This window comes from Dipodomys merriami, unplaced genomic scaffold, assembly GCF_024711535.1.
Source record: "Dipodomys merriami isolate MVZ:Mamm:240054 unplaced genomic scaffold, mDipMer1.0.p SCAF_48, whole genome shotgun sequence".
In the NCBI taxonomy this organism is placed as follows: domain Eukaryota; kingdom Metazoa; phylum Chordata; class Mammalia; order Rodentia; family Heteromyidae; genus Dipodomys; species Dipodomys merriami.
The window spans coordinates 9,886,450-9,906,494 of record NW_027206046.1 but is presented as its reverse complement, the minus strand read 5'-3'; the positions used below and the strand labels follow the sequence as shown (position 1 = coordinate 9,906,494).

The window sequence follows — 20,045 nt, the reverse complement described above, 5'->3', positions numbered from 1 at the left end:
AAGGAATTTCAGGCTATCTTCTCATACATTCAACAATACCTGGAACACTATAAGAATTTAGATTTTTTTAATTATCTGCCATCGATTACAAGTGTAGCCAATAATCTCTCCAATACATTTTTTAAATGAGAAATAATTTTAGTTCTTTGTCAATTACCCATTGGATCCTTGAATGGATGCCATTAGAGTTAGCGATACCAAGTAAATAAATGGAACAATTCAGAACTTCTAAAATGGCTTGTGATGTTAACAGCAAATGCCTACACAGACCGTTAGTGTCTAGTAAGCTTTCACCTGCACTCATATTTATAATGTGAAATATCAATAATTCTTTAGCTGAGTTGATTATCAATACTGAATGCAAATCCATACAAAAGTTTTAAATCACAGTCTTTTGAAATTATGCTGAATATTGAACATGCAGAGTCATCTTTGGACAATAATCTGCATGAACAGTGAGTTTGCATATGTAAAATGCTGGTCATTAGAGGTAGAGGTAAATACTAACCATAGTTCTTACTAGGTTTTTTTATAGACAACATTGTATGTTTTAAGTCATGTACACTGAATGTTTTGAAGTATGTATACATTATGGCTAGTTGACAAATGCATTACCTCATATTTATTAATTTTGTTGTAAGAATATGTAACATTCGCCCTGTACATGTTTGAAGAATATAGCATGTGATATTTCCTGTGGCATCTGTCTTACCATGGATCTTCCTATCAAATTATAAAGATACGTTCAGTGCACATCTTTCCATTCTACCTCCTTCCAGCCATCCTAACTTCTGGTAACCCCCATTGTCTTCTTGAGAGGAACCTTTTTAGTTTACACATAGGGTAACATATAATATTTGTCTTTCTGCTCCTAGCGTATTTCACTCAACATAATTTCCTCCAAGTTTATACAAGCTGTTGTGAATAAAAGGATTTCATTCTCTTTTGTCTATTTAAAAATGAGCAAAGGACCTGAACAGATCTCAAAAAAATAGTTAGAACTAATCAATAAGATGTATGGGGGAAAATGATCAATATCACTAATGATCAAGAATATGCAGATTAAAAACCACAAGGAGATGTCACCTCCCACATGTTAGAATGCCTGTTATGAAAATAAGATGACAAGTGTTGTAAAAGATCTGGAGACAGGGAACTATTAGACACCATTATTGAGAATATAAATTAATAACAGCCACAGTAATAAACAGGATGGACATTTGTTTTGAAAGCGCAAAACTCCCATATTATCCAACTGTCCCACTACTGTAAAAATCTGTATGTTGGAGAGAGATACCTAAACTCTCAAGCTTGCTTACAACAACATTGACAATAGCCAAGGTAGGAAAATAATGTAAATCTCCATGAGAATGGATAAAGAAGGGTTAATATACACAAGCAAACATTTATTATTCAGCCATCAAAGGAAGATTTTAGTGTTCAGTGTACTTATCCTTCTATTACACATTTTTTAAATCTTTGGGACACAACTACAAACCCAAAGGACAAAATCATAGAGAATATATTCCTTGAGGTTTTGTTTCTGAGAATATATTAAAATGCTTATTTGGCTTATTTCAGTGGTATCAGCCCAAGGCTTGCAGGCAAAAGACAAAACAGGGTCAAGCGACCCCTACGTTACAGTTCAAGTTGGAAAAAATAAAAGAAGGACGAAAACCATTTTTGGGAACTTGAATCCAGTATGGGATGAAAAGTTTTATTTGTGAGTATATCATGGAAACACTTTTACAAATATTTGAATATTTGAGAATGTATGGAAGACATCCAAAGGGCCCAAGTCATAATTTACACTTTTGCAATCAGAGGAAGTGCAAAATGAGCGCAGCTTAATGTTGTAAACCTACTTGATATTCTTAGAATGTGTCTAATTTATTCTTTAGAAGCATATGAATAAAAGGAATGTTTCAGAGAAAAGATGACACTATTGGGGTGACTTTGCAGGAAGGGAACAATAGTTCACAACATGATCTATAACTTGGGATGACTCAATGGTAGCTCAGAACTCACAGGTTCACCTCAGTAATATCCTGATCCCTAATGATAGATAGAATTGATGCACCACTTGTCCTTTTTGTGGTAGAACTATATAATGAACTATGTAATGAAGAAATACCTGCTAGCAACTTGGCCTGCTTCTCATTTCCTGTGAGAGTGTTTTTGTGTCCGTGTGTCGTGCGCATGTGTATGTGTGAGCACTAGCACTTGAGCTTGAATTCAAGACCTCATATTCTTTTTTTTTTATTTAATTTTATTTGTGAACATACTGTACAGAGGGGTTACAATTACATGGGCAGGATAATGCGTACATTTCTTACCAAGCATTGCACCCTCCTCCTTTGGTTTACCCTTCACATCCCTTCCCAGCCTCCCCCCTCCCCCCCAATCCCAATCCTTCTCCTTCCCCCCCTTCCCCCCCCCCCCCCCGCACCGACGTTGTAAAGCTCGATTTGGACATGACAACTTGTACTTCTCATTGTTGCAACAGGTCCACCTGTATCCTTAAACAACTGGTTTTTCCCCATCTCCTCCACAAGTTATACTGACATCAAATATAGTGAAAGCAGGGGTTATACTGTGGGGGAGGGACATACAAAGCAACAAAGAGATAATCTTATAAATGCGTTAGAAACACATGCATGAAAGAAAAAAACATTAAAATACATATCTAAGGGTTCATTTTCCTGACATCACATTATCTGACGGAAAGCAGTATGGAGGTTCCTCAAAAGACTCCACATAGAGCTCCCCTATGACCCAGAAATCCCACTTTTGGGCATTTACCCAAAAGTTCACAAACAAGACCATACTAAAGCTATCAGCACAACAATGTTAATTGCAGCATTATTTACCATAGCTAAGATATAAAACCAACCCAGATGTCCCTCAGTAGATGAATGGATCAAGAAAATGTGGTATATATACACAATGGAATTCTATGCCTCCATCAGAAAGAATGACATTGCCCCATTTGTTAGGAAATGGAAAAACTTGGAAAAAATTATATTAAGTGAAGACCTCATATTCTTAAGGAGCTTTTTCGCTCATGGCTGGCACTCTACATTTAAATTGTCTTTAACTTTCTTTTGGTCACTTGTTCTCAGAACTCTAAGATGCTGTTCATATTACTGAGGTTCTAGATTGCTGACTTCAGAAACAATAGTTTTAGTGATTTATTTTTAAGGTTATCTTTAAAAAGTTATTCAAGAAGGTGCCATTTAACAAAGCAGTTTATGAATACAATGCACCTTGATCTATGTCACTCCTTTAATAGTCTCACCCCTCTTCAGTCCACACCTTCTCCTTTCTTAGTTTTGTGGCATACAAAATGAATTATTGGCTGCATTCTCCCTCTATAACCCTTCATTTGTCTTCTCCTCTTTCTTTGCCCTCCCTTCCCCCTGTTGAATGTACCCATTTCCTGGTGATGATTTTTTGGGGCTTTCTAGTCTTTCTAAAAGGTTATTCTATTTTAGGTCTTCATAAAGTCAATTATACTTCGCTTAATTCATTTGTAATCACTGGTATGCCACCCAGTGTGTTTTCTTGTAGATTTATATGCACGTTCTAGCTACCACTAATGAGGGAAACCGAGTAACCTTTTTTTCTCTGGTTCTGGCGTACTTTGCTTAATATAATTTTTTACAAGTCTTTCCATTTTCTTACAAATAGTACAATAGCATTCTTTCTAATATATAAATAAAATTCCATTATGTATATATACCATATTTTCTTGATCCATTTGCCCATAGAGAAGTATTCATATCTTGGCTATGGTGAATAGTACCGCAGAGAACATGGTTGAGCTCCCTGGATATGTTTTTGTTTTAGTATGAAATAACATGAGAATAAAGCAGTTACCTTTCCCTTATTAGTAGCTCTATGTTGCAAGAAGAAAGTAGATCATTGTGAACTTACAATCTGACTTTGAAAAATGTATACACATCACAGGTTAATTCAACCTGACTTTCACTTGTCCTAATAATTCTGCGTTGTGACCTGGGGTATAAACCAGATCTTGATATTTGAAAAATTGAATTTTTTCTTTTTATTGTACAGAGGGGTTACAATTACAAACATAAGGTAGTAAGTACATTTCTTGTCAAATTTGTTACCTTATTACTAGTATAGCTTTTTAAAATTTGAAACAACTTTCTAACTTTTCCCCTCTAATATGAAAAATATCAGGATGGTAAATTATGTATCACCCAATCATATTTGTTGAGCTAATATGTAAGTCTCATGTGCAATTATAATTATTATATTAATAAAGGTTTGAGTTTCAGGACTTTGAAAAAAGAACAAATATGACAGCAATACTCATGTTGAAGAGTTCCAACTGAATAGTAGGTCCAAAAGGGGCTCAATACATAGGAATAGATACATAGACAGATGATAGCTAGCTAGCTAGATAGATACATACATACATACATGCATTCATACATACATGCATGCATGAATACATACATGCATTCATGCATGCATACATGCATACATGAAAATACTGCTAAAATAGAACCAGAGAACACATTTTGGACAAAGGATTTGAAAGTCTGGTTTTAGTGATGAGAAGTTGAAACTCAGTGAGTAATAATGGAGCGAATGCTACAAACAGTCTCCATATAAGACACATCTATGACACAGGAAATGTGGCTTTCCTTATAGCTAGATACTTCACTTGACAGAGTGCTAGTAACCTGGTAAAAATGAAAATGCAATTTAAATAATTTCAACTCTTGGATTTGGTTTAAAAATTTTAATTATCTCCCATTAAAGACATTTTGATACCCACTGGAGATTTTTATGCTAAGTAATTTCCATTTTAATTTTACCTCCCTTACTACAGGTTAAAACAAGATTGTGAAACTTTAATCTTCCAAAGGTGGAGGTTGTATGACTCTAGAGTGGGAGGTTCTAGAAAGGGTGACAGAGAACAGAGGCATGACTCATTAAGCCCTTGTGGCAGTTTCGGTTGGAAGGAGCTGTAAACACATCTAATTTTTAAGACAGCACATAAAGATTAGTTGAGATAGTATAAAAACAGAACTACTTTGAAAATGATGAAAGTTTTATAGAAACCTAAGGTGCTCATTATCTATGGTCTTGAACCTAGTAGGGTGTATGGTTAATCATTTCCTGATTAATGATGGATTAATGAAGTCGTTTGATTTTACTTTCCTGTGCTACAAGTAATGAAATTTTCTATGCTTATCATAAATTATTCTCTCAAGAGGGAAGTGGAAGAAGTTTCTCCTGGTGGGTTAGAAGGGGAAAAAATCACACTATAGTGTGCCCATTTGAGTAAGAAATGGAAGAGGTAAAAGACTTACTTTGCGTGTGTATGTATGTGCATATGTGTGTGCATGTGTACACATGTGCACCAGTACAGGCTCTCATTTGGATTACTTAACATTCTACCACCCGAACCATGACTCTACATTGAAGACTGTTTACTTATTTATATATATATATATGTATGTATGTATGTATACACACATATATATGAAGTTGTTGATAGGTTTTCTGGGGCTTCTATAGCTAGAACCTAGTTGCCTTATTTTTATTACTACTTTCTGAGATAAAATTTTGTGCTAACTCTTTTCTACAGAAAGACTTAGAGGTAGATCATAAAAGTGACAGTAAGAGAAAAGTTACTTAAACTCTTTTAATTGGAATAAAGGATTATGTTAGCTAGGTGCTGGTATCTCATGCCTGTAATCCTAGCTAATCAGAGGTCTAAAAAAACATTGTTCAGAACCAGCACAGGCAAATAAATCTTATCTCTAAATTAACCATGTCTATAAAAATACAGACATGACTCGAGTACTGTCCCTTGAATATAAAAGCCAAGAAAGAGTGGGAGGCCTGGAGTTCGAACCATAGTACTGGCAGGGGTTGGGGGGCATATGAGAAGGGGAGGGAAGGAGGGGGAAAGAGAAGAAGAGGGAGAGGGAGAGGAAGAGAAAACTATATTAGACTATTCAACACTGCCCATGGCTACAATGCAAAAATGCTCTCATTTATGTTGATGTTAAATTGGAATGGTAGTGATGTGTACACCTTCAGTTTATGCATCTGAACTCATGAGCAGCTTTTCCTCCTTCTCTGAGTGACCGTGATAGGCAGAGCACTGAACCATAGCAAGTATTGTGACTCCATCTTATACCCGAAAGCTATGTGTCCAACAAGATTATAAACCTTAGTTCTAGAATTGCTCTGGACTTAACATTATTCTTGGCTTCCATGAAATCCCTTAACTTCTTTGAATCTTGGTTTCCTAATGGGAGATGGATATGAGAAAATTATTCCTTAAGAGGTAAGGTAACAACAACAAAAAAGGCATCACAGCTTCGTAACACTGTTGTTCAGAGAACTGATTGCCTTGGCCATTTTGAAGTGTTTGTGAGCCACATTTAATTTCCAGCAACCCAGCTGTGGTGGCAGGCACAGTGCCTAAGGTCCCTGAGTCTCACTATGCCATGTTCTTCTCTGCCAGGGATGAGCGTAAATTAAATATAAGCTGCTCTCTATAGGAGATACCTTATTTAACATTACAATTAAATAACAATAACTGCATGGTACCACAGATAAGTATTTTAAAATGACATCGGAACACAATCAAGGGTTTGATTTATTGCCTGCCTCCCTGGCATCACCCCTTCCTAGACCTCATGGAAAGGAACATCATCTTAGGTGCCAGAGCTAGCTTACACTGTTAGGATTGGCATTTGCCTGTCATTTGTTATTGTTTAGACAGTTGTCCAAAACAGAAAGAGTCTAGTCACACTCTTACATAATTAGACATTTTACATTTTTATTGAGCCTTGTCTACCTTATAAATATGCCTAAAAATAGGAAGAAATACTAGCCAGCCATGTCACTTATGACATCTGCATACTGTGGAGAAAATAGAAGGGAATTTTTTAAATTATGGCATCACAGTCGAACCTAAGGGTTTTGAAAGATAAGGTAGAGGGTGTGGAAAGGGATCTGAACTGATCTTCACGGAATATGAACTTAAGGTCACCAAAAAAGAATTTATTCGCAGTCAACAAACCATGTAATATCAGATCACAATGCCTCCCTAAAGACAGCACTGCCAAACTCTGTAGGCAGAGGGGCAAGGTGCTGTGAACAGCACTGCATTTTAAATTGAAAACCGAAGGAATTCAAACACAGTCTTGCAAAACTTCACAGAACAATTGAATTAGAATCAACAACAGTTGGAGAAACTAAAGGACTATATTGTAGGAATCTCTCTTGGTACAGTCCATGGAGAAGAGATTAGGAAGGATCTGTGTGTGTGAGAGAGACAGACAGACAGGAAGAAAGAAAGACAGAAGGAAGCTCTGGGTTTTCATTGCTTGGCTAGTCAGCTCTAAAGTAACTTTCCCTGAATGTAATACATCTAGTAAAGGTATTTCAAACAATCTGATACAGCTAGTGTTTTCAAGAACCCAAACACTACAATGCCAGTCAGGCTCTACTTGGTTCTTTTCTCTACATCTTGGATGTACCTCATGTGCATCAACTATTCTGAAAGCAGGAAAAGAAAGTTGCCATGCTACTACTATTCCTAGCCCAACTGCAAGTCTGCAGATTTCTACTGTCTTAGATCCATACAATATAAAACCAGGTTTTCTGGGTATTTGTTTCTCATTACCAGCACCATTAGTCTCTACAGAGAAAGAATTCACTGAACATAGATTTACTTCATGATTGTTTTTAAGGGAAAATTTCTAAAGCTGATTTCTTACCCATGCAAGTGTCTTCTTCGTTTATTTACAATATGACTCAGCCCCGCTTTCCCCTTCTTACAGGTATTCTTCTAAGAAGCTCCAAAGACATGTCTTTGTTTTCTGTGCATGAACATGATTTTGGCTGACTTCTCAATTACCAAAATGTTTTCTTCCTGATGAAATCTCTCTCTCTTTTTTTTTTTTTAACTTTTTTGTGCGTATGTGTGTCACTACTTGGGCTTGAACTCAGAGCATGGGTTCTATCCCTTAGCTTTTTCCACTCAAGGTTAGTGCTCTATCCCTTGAGCCATACCTCCATTTCTACCTTTCTAGTGGTTAATTGGATATAAGAACCTCACAAACTTTTTTCTTGCCGGGGCTGGCTTTAAACTGTAATACTCAGATCTCAGCCTCCTGAGTAGCAAGGATTACAAGCATGAACCATGAGCCCCTGGCTTGCCTGATAAAATCTTAATGGTGCCTTGAGCCTTCATCATAGATTTGTTCTTTTATTTTAGTATGTGTCTATCAAATAAACCATGATGCTATTTTTGACTAGAATTGGACTTATAAAATGGGACAATAAAAAGAACAAAATTATTTTGACTTAGGTAAAGACTTGAAATTAGTAGTAGGAAGGAACTTCTTGAGCTGTTACTGTGACTGAGTGATGTTAATCCTTTTCCTCTTTACCCTCATAAAACTAAGTATGCCTAAGAAAGCACCATATATAAAGCTAACACAAACTCGGGGGAACATTTTGCATCCCTTTTTTAATGTTTTTTATTGTAAAAATACTGTACAGAGGGGTAATAGTTATATGAGCAAGGTAATTAGTCCATTTCCTATCAAGAATTGTTACCTCCTCCTTTGTTTCCTGCCCCCTTACCATCCCTTTCCTCCCACTTCCACAACTACACTCCCCCTATCTCCAATCCCCCACCCTCGCCTAAATTGTAAAGTTTGTTTTTCAACATTGTGACTCTGAGTGTTTTCTAAGGCCCTTTCCAGTATCATAGGTTTGTTTTTTTTTATTTCAGTTGTTTGAGGAAAGATTTTCTATTTATTGAAAGGAATAATACCAGTTATTTTGGACTACAAACATGGCAATTTCAAATGGTTCAATCCAAAGGAATTTCTTTTGTTTTGCTTTGTTTTTGCCAGTCCTGGGGTTTAAACTCGGCCTGGGCTCTGTCTCTGAGCTGCTTTTGTTCAAGGCTAGCATTCTACCACTTGAGCCACATCACCACTTCAGCTTTTTCTGAGTAGTTTATTGGAGATAAGAGTCTCACAGACTTTTCTCCTCAGGCTAGCTTTGAAATGTGATCCTCAGATCTCAGCTTCCTGAGTAGCTAGGATGACAGGTATAAGTCACCAGCACTAGCTAAGAAATATCTTTTATTCAGTATTGATAATATATAGTGTATATGAATCACCAGTACTTTTATTACCAAAAACAGGTATTTATACTGCTTTTTAAAAACTGAAGCCATGTTTATATTCAGTTACATTGGGTTAATTTTTATTACAGAAACTTTTGGAATTTTTTTTAAAGTTTTATTTTTTATTATCTGTAAGTAGTTGTATGAAGGAGATGAAGGAGATGTCATGTAACAAAGCAGTTTATGAATATAATGCATCTTTGTCAGTGACACCACTTCAATATTCTTACCCCATTTCAACATATCCCTTTCCTTTTCTTAATTTTGTGGTATATAAAATGAATTCTTCACTGCATTCTCCAACCCTTCTACCGTTTATTTGCCTGCCCCTCTCCCCTTGGCCCTCCCCTCCCCTTGCAGGTACCCATTTCTTGGTGCTTATTTTGTTGGGCTTTAACCTAGTATTTCTAAAAAAATATATACTACTTGAGCTCTCTATAGAATCTATTATATTTCAGTTAATTCATGTGTAACCACTTGCATACCACCCAATATGTTTACTTGTAGATTTATATGGACATTCTAACTACTATAAATAAGGAAAACCATGCAACCTTGGTTTCTCTGGGTCTGGCTTACTTCACTTGATATAATTTTTCCAAGTCTTTCATCTCCTTATGATGGTACAAAATCATTCTTTCTAATAGATGAGTAAAATTCCATTGTGCTACGTACCACATTTTCTTGTTCCCTCCTTCCATAGAGGGACATCTGGGCTGATTCTATATCTTGGCTATGGTAAATAGTGCTGCAGGGAACTTGTGAATTTTTTTTATGTTCCAATGTGTTTTTAGTACATTTTTCACCTAGATGTTCATATCTATTTCTGTCTCTATAATATCACTAGCTCTATCTATCTATGGCTATATCATGTGTATCTGTATCTACTTTTCTGTTTCATGGCATTTAAGTTTGCATTTTAATGATAAAGGGCAATTATTAAAAATGCAAAGATGGGTGTCAATGCCTCCTACTTGTAATTCAAGTTACTCAGAAGACTGAGATCTAAGGATCATGTTTTAAAGCCAGCCCCCCCCCAAAATCTATGAGACTCTAACCAGCAAAAAGATGGACTAGAGTTATGTATCAAGTGATATAGCATCAACCAAGAGCAAAATAACTGAAGTGAAAGTGTGAGGTCCTGAGATCAAACCCTCAAGCCAACAGAAACAAAATATATAACAAAAATTAGTACCATTTGGGTGCTTGAGGCTCACACGTGTAGTCCTAGCTGTTCAAGAGACTAAGATCTGGAGGATTGAGGTTCAAAGGTAGCCCAGGCAGAAAAGTCCTCAAAACTCCATCTCCAGAATAATTACCAGAGAGCAGGGCTGAAAGCATGCCAGCTGAGCAAGCAAGTAGCTCTGAGTTCAAACCCTGGTACTGGGCAAATAAATATATACAAATGCCAAAATATTGCAAGTTTTGTTAGATCTGTGCAATGAGTTGCCCTTTAAAAAATTGTGTCTCTTTCCCCTTTTGCATAATACTCAGCAAACATCTAGAGAAAACTGTAGTATAAAACCAACATTCCTATTTTATGAATTCTCAAGCAGCATTGCTCTATTCCAGGTAATTGGTTAAAGCTTAGTTTTAAGTGGAAAAGTTAATTGGAGTGTATTGCCTAAGATTTCTGAAACAATTCCACAATGATTAAGACTAAGGTTTTCTGTAAGCCTGTTGCCACATTTTCATGTGTTGGTGATATTTTGATGAAAAGGAATGGCAGTTAACAGTGTTTACCTTTAAGATTAGGGTTGTTGTTCAGATAAAGTCTGGTTTAAGAAATGGATGCAACTGTGATATGCTACTAGCATGTCATTATTACTTCAGTTTCTTGAGAGAGAGGGAAAGACAATGGTATGGCTAAAGAAAGGATTTGTTGCCAGAGATAAGTTTTGCTTCCTTATTTGGTATAATTTATGTTCTCTTGTCAAAAAGCATAGTGTTTATCTATGGAGAAGTGTCCTAGGATGATTGGGGGATCTTCTATTCATTTTTTTTTCTTCTCTGAGGCATTAGCATGGGAAAGTAGTGAATAAATACACAAGCATATGTCATTTCATGTGTGATTAGTTTACTATTCAAAAGTCAATGAAAAAAGGGCATAGATTTTTCAATGCCCTTATTAGAAAAGATTAAAAGATGCTCATCTTACTATTAATGAGAGAGTAGAGAATCGAGTGCAGGCTAAGCACATATATTTCTAGGATAATATTCTAGTAGTGTATACATGTGTGAATGTATGTCGATGTTCAAATAATTACTACACATATTCAACCTAGGAAATCCACCTTGAAAAATTGTGTTTGGTTTGGTTTTGGTTGAGGCAAGATCTTACTGTGTAGCCCAGGCTCGCTGGAATTCACTGTGTAGTCCAGGTTGGTGTCTGATTGACAATCCTTTTGCCTTAGCCTCCCGGATTATAGGTGTGCACCACAATGCCCAGCTTCAAATCTATTTTTAACAATTTTTTCTCTAAACTGTTTTTGCTAGTTCATAAACTATACAGTCAAGTTTTTCTTTGTACCAGTACTATTTGCAACAGTAAAGACCTAGATGTCAGTCTACTGTATATAAAGAATGTGTAAATGACTAAGGCATGTTCGTATTTTATATAGTTAAACAGTATATGATCATTCAAAGGGAATGATAATTCAAAAGGAATTTCAGGATATACCTGAAATATTAAGAAAAATGGTAAATAGAACTTTCCCTATTTGTGACGATTTAGAGTACATGTGTTGCCTTGTCCAATAGTGTTGGTTCGTGTGTGTATGTGCGCGTGCGCTCACGCGTATGTATGTGAGTATGGTGCTAGGGATTGAATTCACAGCCTCACCCTTGTTATACTGGCACCCTACTACTTTCGCCATGCCTGCAGCCCCTATTGTTGAATTAGGGTCTCACTGGGCTGGCCTTAACTACAGTCCTCTTGTACTTCCCTGTGTCACTGGAGATTAATGTATAGGCACATGCTACCATTCCTAGCCATTGGTTGAAATGGAGTGTCACAAACTTTATGCCCAGGCTAGCCTCAAACCACAATCCTCAATGGCTGCCTCCCAAGTAGCTAAAATTACAGGCTTGAATAACCACTCCTGATTCCACTATTCCATATTTTCTGTTTATTTTCTAATATAAGAATGGTATGATGCACTCTTAAAAAATACATTTAGTATTTTAAGAATTTTATGTGTAAATGATTCAAATGCTAAACCAGGAACAATGATGCATGCCTATAGTTTTGCTACTTAGGAGACTGAAGCAGGAGGATTGCAAGTTTGATGCCAACCTGGGCTATGTACCAAGAACTCCATCTCCTTGCCTCAAAAAAAAAAAAGCACAAACAACAAAACAAATCAGAAAAGATGCATATGCTAAGACCTTTCCAAAAAAAGGCAAAGAAATATTGGACGGTCCAGACTAAATATAATAGCTTTAGGCAGCTCTGTAACATTTTCTACCTAGATCTGACATATGTGCTGATCTGTTTGTTCTTCTACTTACTCCCTAAAGTTTCTCTTACTTCTTTGTATCTCAGGGAACTCAACTCTGCAGGCTATCTTTTCCAGACTCCCTTGCACATTAAATTTATCCAGGAGAAGGAACTACAGATATATCAAATGTCAGAAAATGAGAGATACCCAGATACTTTTTGCCTTAGAGGTCAGGCACCCCCATAGGTCTAGGTCTCTCTTTATCATTCAAGCTCACGTTAGCTGGAGTCCTTCTGTGGTCTTACCCCTACCTCTCAGCTCTTCCATGTGCTTGTATCCTCAGCTTCCAGGGTCTAATAATACCACCTCTTCCCTATGTTCTTCCAGCAGAGACTATGTATCAGCTTCCCATGGGGGCCCATCCTTCTCTAGTTTTATCATAGTATAAGTAATATCCATATTAAATTCCCAAGAGTTTTTTCTTGTATTGACTGACTTCTGACTGCTTTTGACTGAATTAATACGTTTATAAATGCATACTTTATATATATATATATATATATATATATATATATATATGTAATTGGGTTCTCTTAACCAGGCAAGGGGCGGTATGTTTTATCACTCTACAGTTTGTAACTACAGAGGAGTGGGGTTCATCCTTTTTTTGTTCCCCTGGGTGAGTCAGGTATCAGTTTAAAAGGATTCATAAGAATCCTGCAGTACAGTGGTACAGTGGTAAAAATGAACTACCTAGGCTTAATGTCTTGAATGATATTTGCTTGTCATGTGCATCTGATATTTCATGGATGGTTGTAGGTGTTGGGTACAGAACTGAGCAGGTAGATCCTGACTAAATTTGGTGCCCAGTTTAAATCTATCTGTGCATGTGCAGTGAGTCTACAACTGATATCCATTTAGAAAATATCATGTGTGTCAAACTCTGAATCATCTAAACATCCAAACCTGTGTTGATTGACCATCAAGTTGGACAATAAAAAGAGCTGCCTTCCTACTGGACAGTAGAAAGAACTTTGAGTTGGAGCATATATCCCTTCTTTAGAGCACAGCCAAGTCCTGGACATGAACTCATCATCAAAGAGATAGACTGGGGCCCTGTACTGTTGTCCCACTCCTATATTGCAAGATGATCAGGAGGCTGAGATCTGGAGGATCAAGATTTGAAGCCAGTTTGGGCAGAAAAATCTTCAGGATTCCATCTCCAAAATAACCAGCTAAAAGCATGGATGAAGTCATAGATCAAATGCTAGAGTGCTAGCTCAGCAACTTGTGAGGCCCTGAATTGAAACCCTAATACCACTATAAAGAAGTTAAAAAATAAAAGAGTCTGGGCTGACTCCCATCAGCTCTTCTTTCTGACCTGTGAGCTGCCGCTTTGAGCATCCTATGGCATTTGGTTTCTCTGGCCCCTAATGGGACTTTGTACTTTCCTGTCCATCATTCTTAGTTTACATAGAATTGTGAATAGCTCCACCTGCTCCCAGCAATCTCGTATTTTTCTTGTTTGAGCTTCCATTTTCAGCTGTTATTTTAACAAAGCTTGTCAAGTAAGGCAAAGTGAACGCACACATTACATTTTCTTAGGAAGTGCATTTCTGTCTTGGAAGTTAGCCGTTTTCATATCTTCCGCATGATTCATGGAATGCAACTGTGGAAGACAGTTTAAAAATACAGATTTCATCAACTAAATGTGAGGCTAAAGAGTGCACTCTTTCAACAGATATTTACAGTTACTGTCCGTGATATCTATATGGTCTGTGTGCTCTTCTGACACACACACACATCGGTTACTTAATACCATCATTAGGCATTTAAAAACTAAGGCCTAGAAAGGTGAACTAATATAATAATTAACAAATGGTAGAACCAGACCAATTTTACTATGGTGTGGTAGACCTACAATGCCATTCACACATTTTAAATATGATAATGGCTTTGTGCAATTAGCATGATTCTTTCTGAGTTTTATGCATTTTGTAATATCTCTCTAGGTTATTCATTTATAGTACTAACGTTTTTAGTACTGTTCATTTATAGTACTAACATGTTTTTAAAATATTTTGCATTGTGGGGATATACCATCACATGCCGTTTCTCCATTCTTTTGTTGTTGGGCTTGGTCTGAGGTCATATTCAGATACCATGAATAATCTACTTGAGCCTTCTTTCATAACCAATATCCAGAAGTGCTTCTCCATAATTTATTATGTGCCAAATTCAGATTAAATCCTAAGAAAATAATCATTGTAGGGCTGGGAAGGTAGCTCAGTGGTAGAGCACTTGCCTTGCATGCCTGAGGCCCTGGGTTTGATTCCTCAGCACCACATAAGCAAAAAGGAAAAAAAAAGCCGGAAGTGGCACTGTGGCTCAAGTGGTAGAGCGCTAGCCTTGAGCTGAAGAGCTGAGGGACAGCGCCCAAGCCCAGAGTTCAGGCCCCATGACCAGACCCCCCCCCAAAAAAAAGAAAAAAGAAAATAATCATTGTAAAAAATCTTGACATCTATATCTCTAATCATATACATGTGCCTATCAATGTACCAAGTGACATATATGTGTGCATGCACATACACACACACACACACACACACACACACACACACACACACACATCTCTTTTGTTTACTTCAGAGGACAACTTCCTGCTTTTTCTAGATTGTATCTCTCTTTGCAGCACAATGAGCACTAAAGATTTGCTTGAACAAGCAAAACTTTTATTATTTGATAGTAACTGATAATTTCTGAGTTAAGTTTATATCTTATATTAGGATTATATACTATTTTAATATTTTAGCAATTGTTTCATATTGTTAAACATTGTTTTCATTATCAGTATTTTTGTGTTATTTAATTTTTAATACTATTTTAACAACTCACAAAACAGCCGTTAAAATTAATTTATCCTAGCCAGGTGCAGATGGTTCAAACCATAATCCTCGCTACTCAGGCAGGTAAGATCTGAAGATTGAGGTTGAAAGCCAGCCTAGCCAGATAAATGTGACAGACTCTAATTTCTTATTAACCACCAAAAAGCCCAAAGTGAAGCTGTAGCTCAAGTGATAGAGCATCAGTCTTGAGCAAAGAACAAAACAAAACCTTAGGAACAGCATCCAGGCTCTGAGTTCAAGCCCTAGTACCAGCACACACACACCCAAAACTATTTGTATAACCTGCCATGACACTATATATAAGGAGAAATCATTAGTTATAAAGATTATATGGTATTTTGTGATCTAGTTGTGATAGTTGAAATGTGGTCTAGGGGAATGAGCATTCCTTGCCTTTTGACTCTATGATACCTTAATGCACATGGACTTTCTTGCATCACTTTGACTTTTTTAGAGAAAAAATACTAACAATGTAATTTCATTTTTATTATTTCTTATGTATACCTTAATGCACGTGAACTTTCTTGCATCACTTTGCCTTTTTTAAAGAAAACATGCTAATAATGTAATTTCATTTTTTATCATTTCTTATGTCACTAACTTACACATAAATTTATAATACCCAAATACTACAAAGGAAATCTTGGAGAAAACTTAAAATGCCAGTTGTTGTTTTACTAACTCCCATAATAAATGTCCTGTGAAAGCAGGGTATGGTGACTCATATCCATAATCGCTGCCCTTAGAGGCTGAGGACAGAGAATCACAAGTTCAAGGCCAACCTGGGCTGCCTATTCTGATATCCTCAGAAATAAAAGATGCAAAAAACAAGTGGGAAGTTTCTCTGAATTGTTACAGAGTTATGGATTTTTCCATCTACTATAACAAAAGTCAAAATACTCAGAAATAGCAGGGTTAGGGATTTAGTAACCAATTCAAAACCAATATGGCAATGGAAATGGTTACATCATTCATACTAAATCAGTCAGAGGAAATGTGAAAGCTGAGTGTCTATAGTATTTCCACTTAGTGGGTCAGAGTTTAAGGAATTAGGCTGTAAGTCGAGAATTTAATTACTCTTTGAAAGGCTGTTTCCAAATGGCTCTTAGAGGTTTGTGGCTCATAGGTTTTTAAATCAATGCTCTACCTTCCTGCCTCAGTTGAAATGAGATTACGTACAGCTACCAGAAGATATTTTGAAGTATAATTTTTATTGTAACAGAAAGTTATAAAGAATAAAATATACATGAATTCTACCATATATGAGACCCTTATATCCAGTTTTTCTTTCTTTCTTTTTCTTTCTCTCTTTTATTCTTTCTTTCTTAATTTCTTTTTTTTTTTTGCGGGGGAGGGGGGAACCTTACACTTTCATTAGGCTTTCAAGACAATTTTATGAGTGAGTAACCACATAAGACTGGAAGTTTTAACTCTTAGCTGTTGGCTTCTGTGTTCTAATTTGTCTCCTTTAACCCTCAGGCCTGGCAAAGTAATATGCTAGGGTGAGAACACAACACCTTTAATCTGATCTTCACCACTAATTTCCCCTTCTGTGCCTCTCAGAGACCTAAAAAAGGAAAGTCTAGAAATGTCTAGGAGCAACAATTTTATCTCTATTTAAAGTTGCACTTGGAAGCCTCTGCTTATCTAGCTATAGTTTTTTTAGACACAAAAGCAGCCAGCTTTTCTGCACCTTGCGGGGTTCCAAATTATGATATTCTCAAGTCAATTTACACGGCAGGATGCAAGAGAGCGAACCTCTTTTGGCAAAACTGTGCTGCCTTTCACCTCTGCTTACAGATTCATCCAGCTCAAGTTTGAGAGTATTGACTACAGTATGGATTTGGAAGGTATCAAGATTCTGTAAGAGCATATGCCAGCCCACTGAATGCTATTCCACCATTCCCTCAAGAAGACGCCTCGGCTGGAGGCATGTGGTTGGAGTCAGATATACAGCTAGCACAGCTGGACCAGCTGTTCTGCTCTTGCATATTGTATCAAAATGCATTGGCTCAGTATCCCAGGGCAATTAAATCTTCCATCTGCCCTTGCATCTTCTCCAGAGTCAGTTCTATATTTTAGGGTTGTCAATTGGAGCCCTTTCCGTGCCTCTGAAGTTATTATTATAGCTGACATTCTCAGTGGCAAATAGCAGTGTCCACTCCGGCAAGTTTATGCAGAGAAAAGATTGCTTCATAAGCAATTAGCTGGCTCAGGGATCACTGGAAAGGTCAAAGTGCCAATGTCTGAAGTTACTGTGTGAGTTATTTCAAGTAGATATTTGGAAAGATTGTATTATCTCTCTTCTTACTGCATAATGTATATATATAATATATAATGTATAGAAACTAAACTGCATCAGTAAGTATCTGGTTATATGTGTTATATATTGTATATATACAATGTTTTCTTTATGTATGGTGTATTCACATGTATATCTTTGGGAGGGTGTAGAACTTGAGGGGGGAAAGTGAAAAGTGCAGCAGTGGAGTGCACTGGACACTGATAATAGTGAACTACACAACTCGAGGGTGGAGATGGGAAGGAGGGACTGGGAGACAGTGAGGGAATAGAAGGCACTGTACAAAGGGAAATGTACTTATTACCTGATTCATGTCATTGTAATCCCTCTGCACATCACCTTTAAATAAGTAAAAAAATAAGTAAATAACTAAAAACAAAAAATGGATTTCATTGAAGTTTTATGTATATAACTATTTTCACAAATTGTATTTAGGTGAATGTATATGTATATGCACATATACATTGTCTCATCAAAGTGAGACAGGATATTTCGTGTAAAGAAATTGACTACAAAATATTTATCAATCTTTATTGTCCTAGCGTTCTCTACTTATTTTGCCTGCTGTTCTCAGGTTAAAAAATTAATTAAATCTCTTGTGTTTAAGGGTTTGTATGCACTCTGGTGTCTTATTTTATAAAAAGCTAGCAAAGGGAACATCTTTCTGGCTTTTCTACTGTGTTGAGTGTTAAGCTCATAAGTTATTTTTCCTGCTACTATAAGATTTTCTTTGGATCTTTTCCTAAGACAAGATGAAAGTAAACAGACAAGTGGTTGAATTTTTACTTCTATCTATATTTTTAAAGACCAAAGACATTAAAATCTCAGCCATTTTAAATATAAATTCTGGATAACTTACCAAAGATTTTATCATCTAAATCTCCTTGCTACCATGATTTTCTATTAAAAATTATTTATCCCAGTTGAGTGACAGGGTTGGGATCTGTTATTTTCTTCCCCAAAACTTTGGTGAATCTCACTTTGTTTATAAAATTGAGGCAGTAATACCAATCTTGCAAGATGTTTATAGTCAGTAAGAAAATATTTCATAAATTACCATATCAGAATGCAAAGCATAGGAAAAAGTGTATTAAAGACATTACAAGATCAGATAAAGCTATAATGTACGTAGTTTGCTTCAGCAAAAGAGGTGAAGGAAAGCTACAATTGAAAGATGGACTAGAATGTAAGAATAACACTGAAGTATCTTAAAATCCTTCAAAATTTCAGTAAATTTAATCCAGTTCTATTTGATTGGACAGTCCTATGTGTATACTGGATGCCTTGGTTTGGATAGGAAGCATCCCCGTATGCTGAAGGCTTGATCCCCAGGGGGTGGTATCAAGAGACCAGTAGAGCCTGAGGATCCAAAGACCATCAATGGATCCATATGAATTCATAGCCCAGTGGTCTTTTAGAAAGTTGGGGACTATGGTTTCCCTTATTTGCAATAACTAGTATATGTCTACGACAAGCAGAAAAGGTCAAAAGCTATGTACATATGACAATATAAGATAATGCTAAGCAAAAGAAACCCCAAGATAGGGACACAAGTGGTTTTATCTTTCTTCTTGTTGTATTTAATGTATTCATAATGTACCATGTGATTTTTTTTGTTTCTTTTGTATGTTCTTCCCCCATGTATAACCCCTGTTTTCACTATATTTGATTCCGGTGCCCTGCATCTTGTATATGCGTTTTTTTCTAATTTGGGGAGGGGAAAGGAAATAACAAAGTGCAGAAATAAGGATACACATCGACCCATTATAACAATGAGATGTACAAGATACTATGTTGAAAATGAACTTTACAATTTCAGGGGGCAGGGAGAGGGGAAGGAGGAGTTGGGGAGGTGAGAAGGGAAGGGAGGTGGGGAGGGAAAGGATGGTAGGGGAAAAACAAAGGAGGGGTAACAATGCTTAATAGGAAATGTGCTCGTGTAACTGTAACCCCTCTGTACAGTAATATATATATATATGTGTGTGTGTATATATATATGTATGTATATATATGTGTGTGTATATATATATATGTATGTATATATATATGTATGTGTATATATATATATATATATATATATATATATATATATATATATAATTGGGGACTAGTTGAGGACATGCCTTTGAAGGATAAATCTTATCCTGGCCTTGTCCTTTCTTTCTCTCCTTCCCAGCTGACATGAGGTGAGCATCTCT

At 36.5% G+C, this 20,045-nt stretch overlaps 1 protein-coding gene across 1 annotated transcript in view; it reads left to right on the top strand.

The window, feature by feature from the left end:
- Unc13c (unc-13 homolog C) overlaps positions 1 to 20,045 on the top strand; it is a 281,403-nt gene that overhangs the window by 106,098 nt on the left and 155,260 nt on the right. The window contains exon 9 of the mRNA XM_069995373.1: positions 1,582 to 1,723. Within this exon, the coding sequence (XP_069851474.1) occupies positions 1,582 to 1,723 (142 nt within the window). The remainder of the gene's footprint in view (positions 1 to 1,581; positions 1,724 to 20,045) is intronic.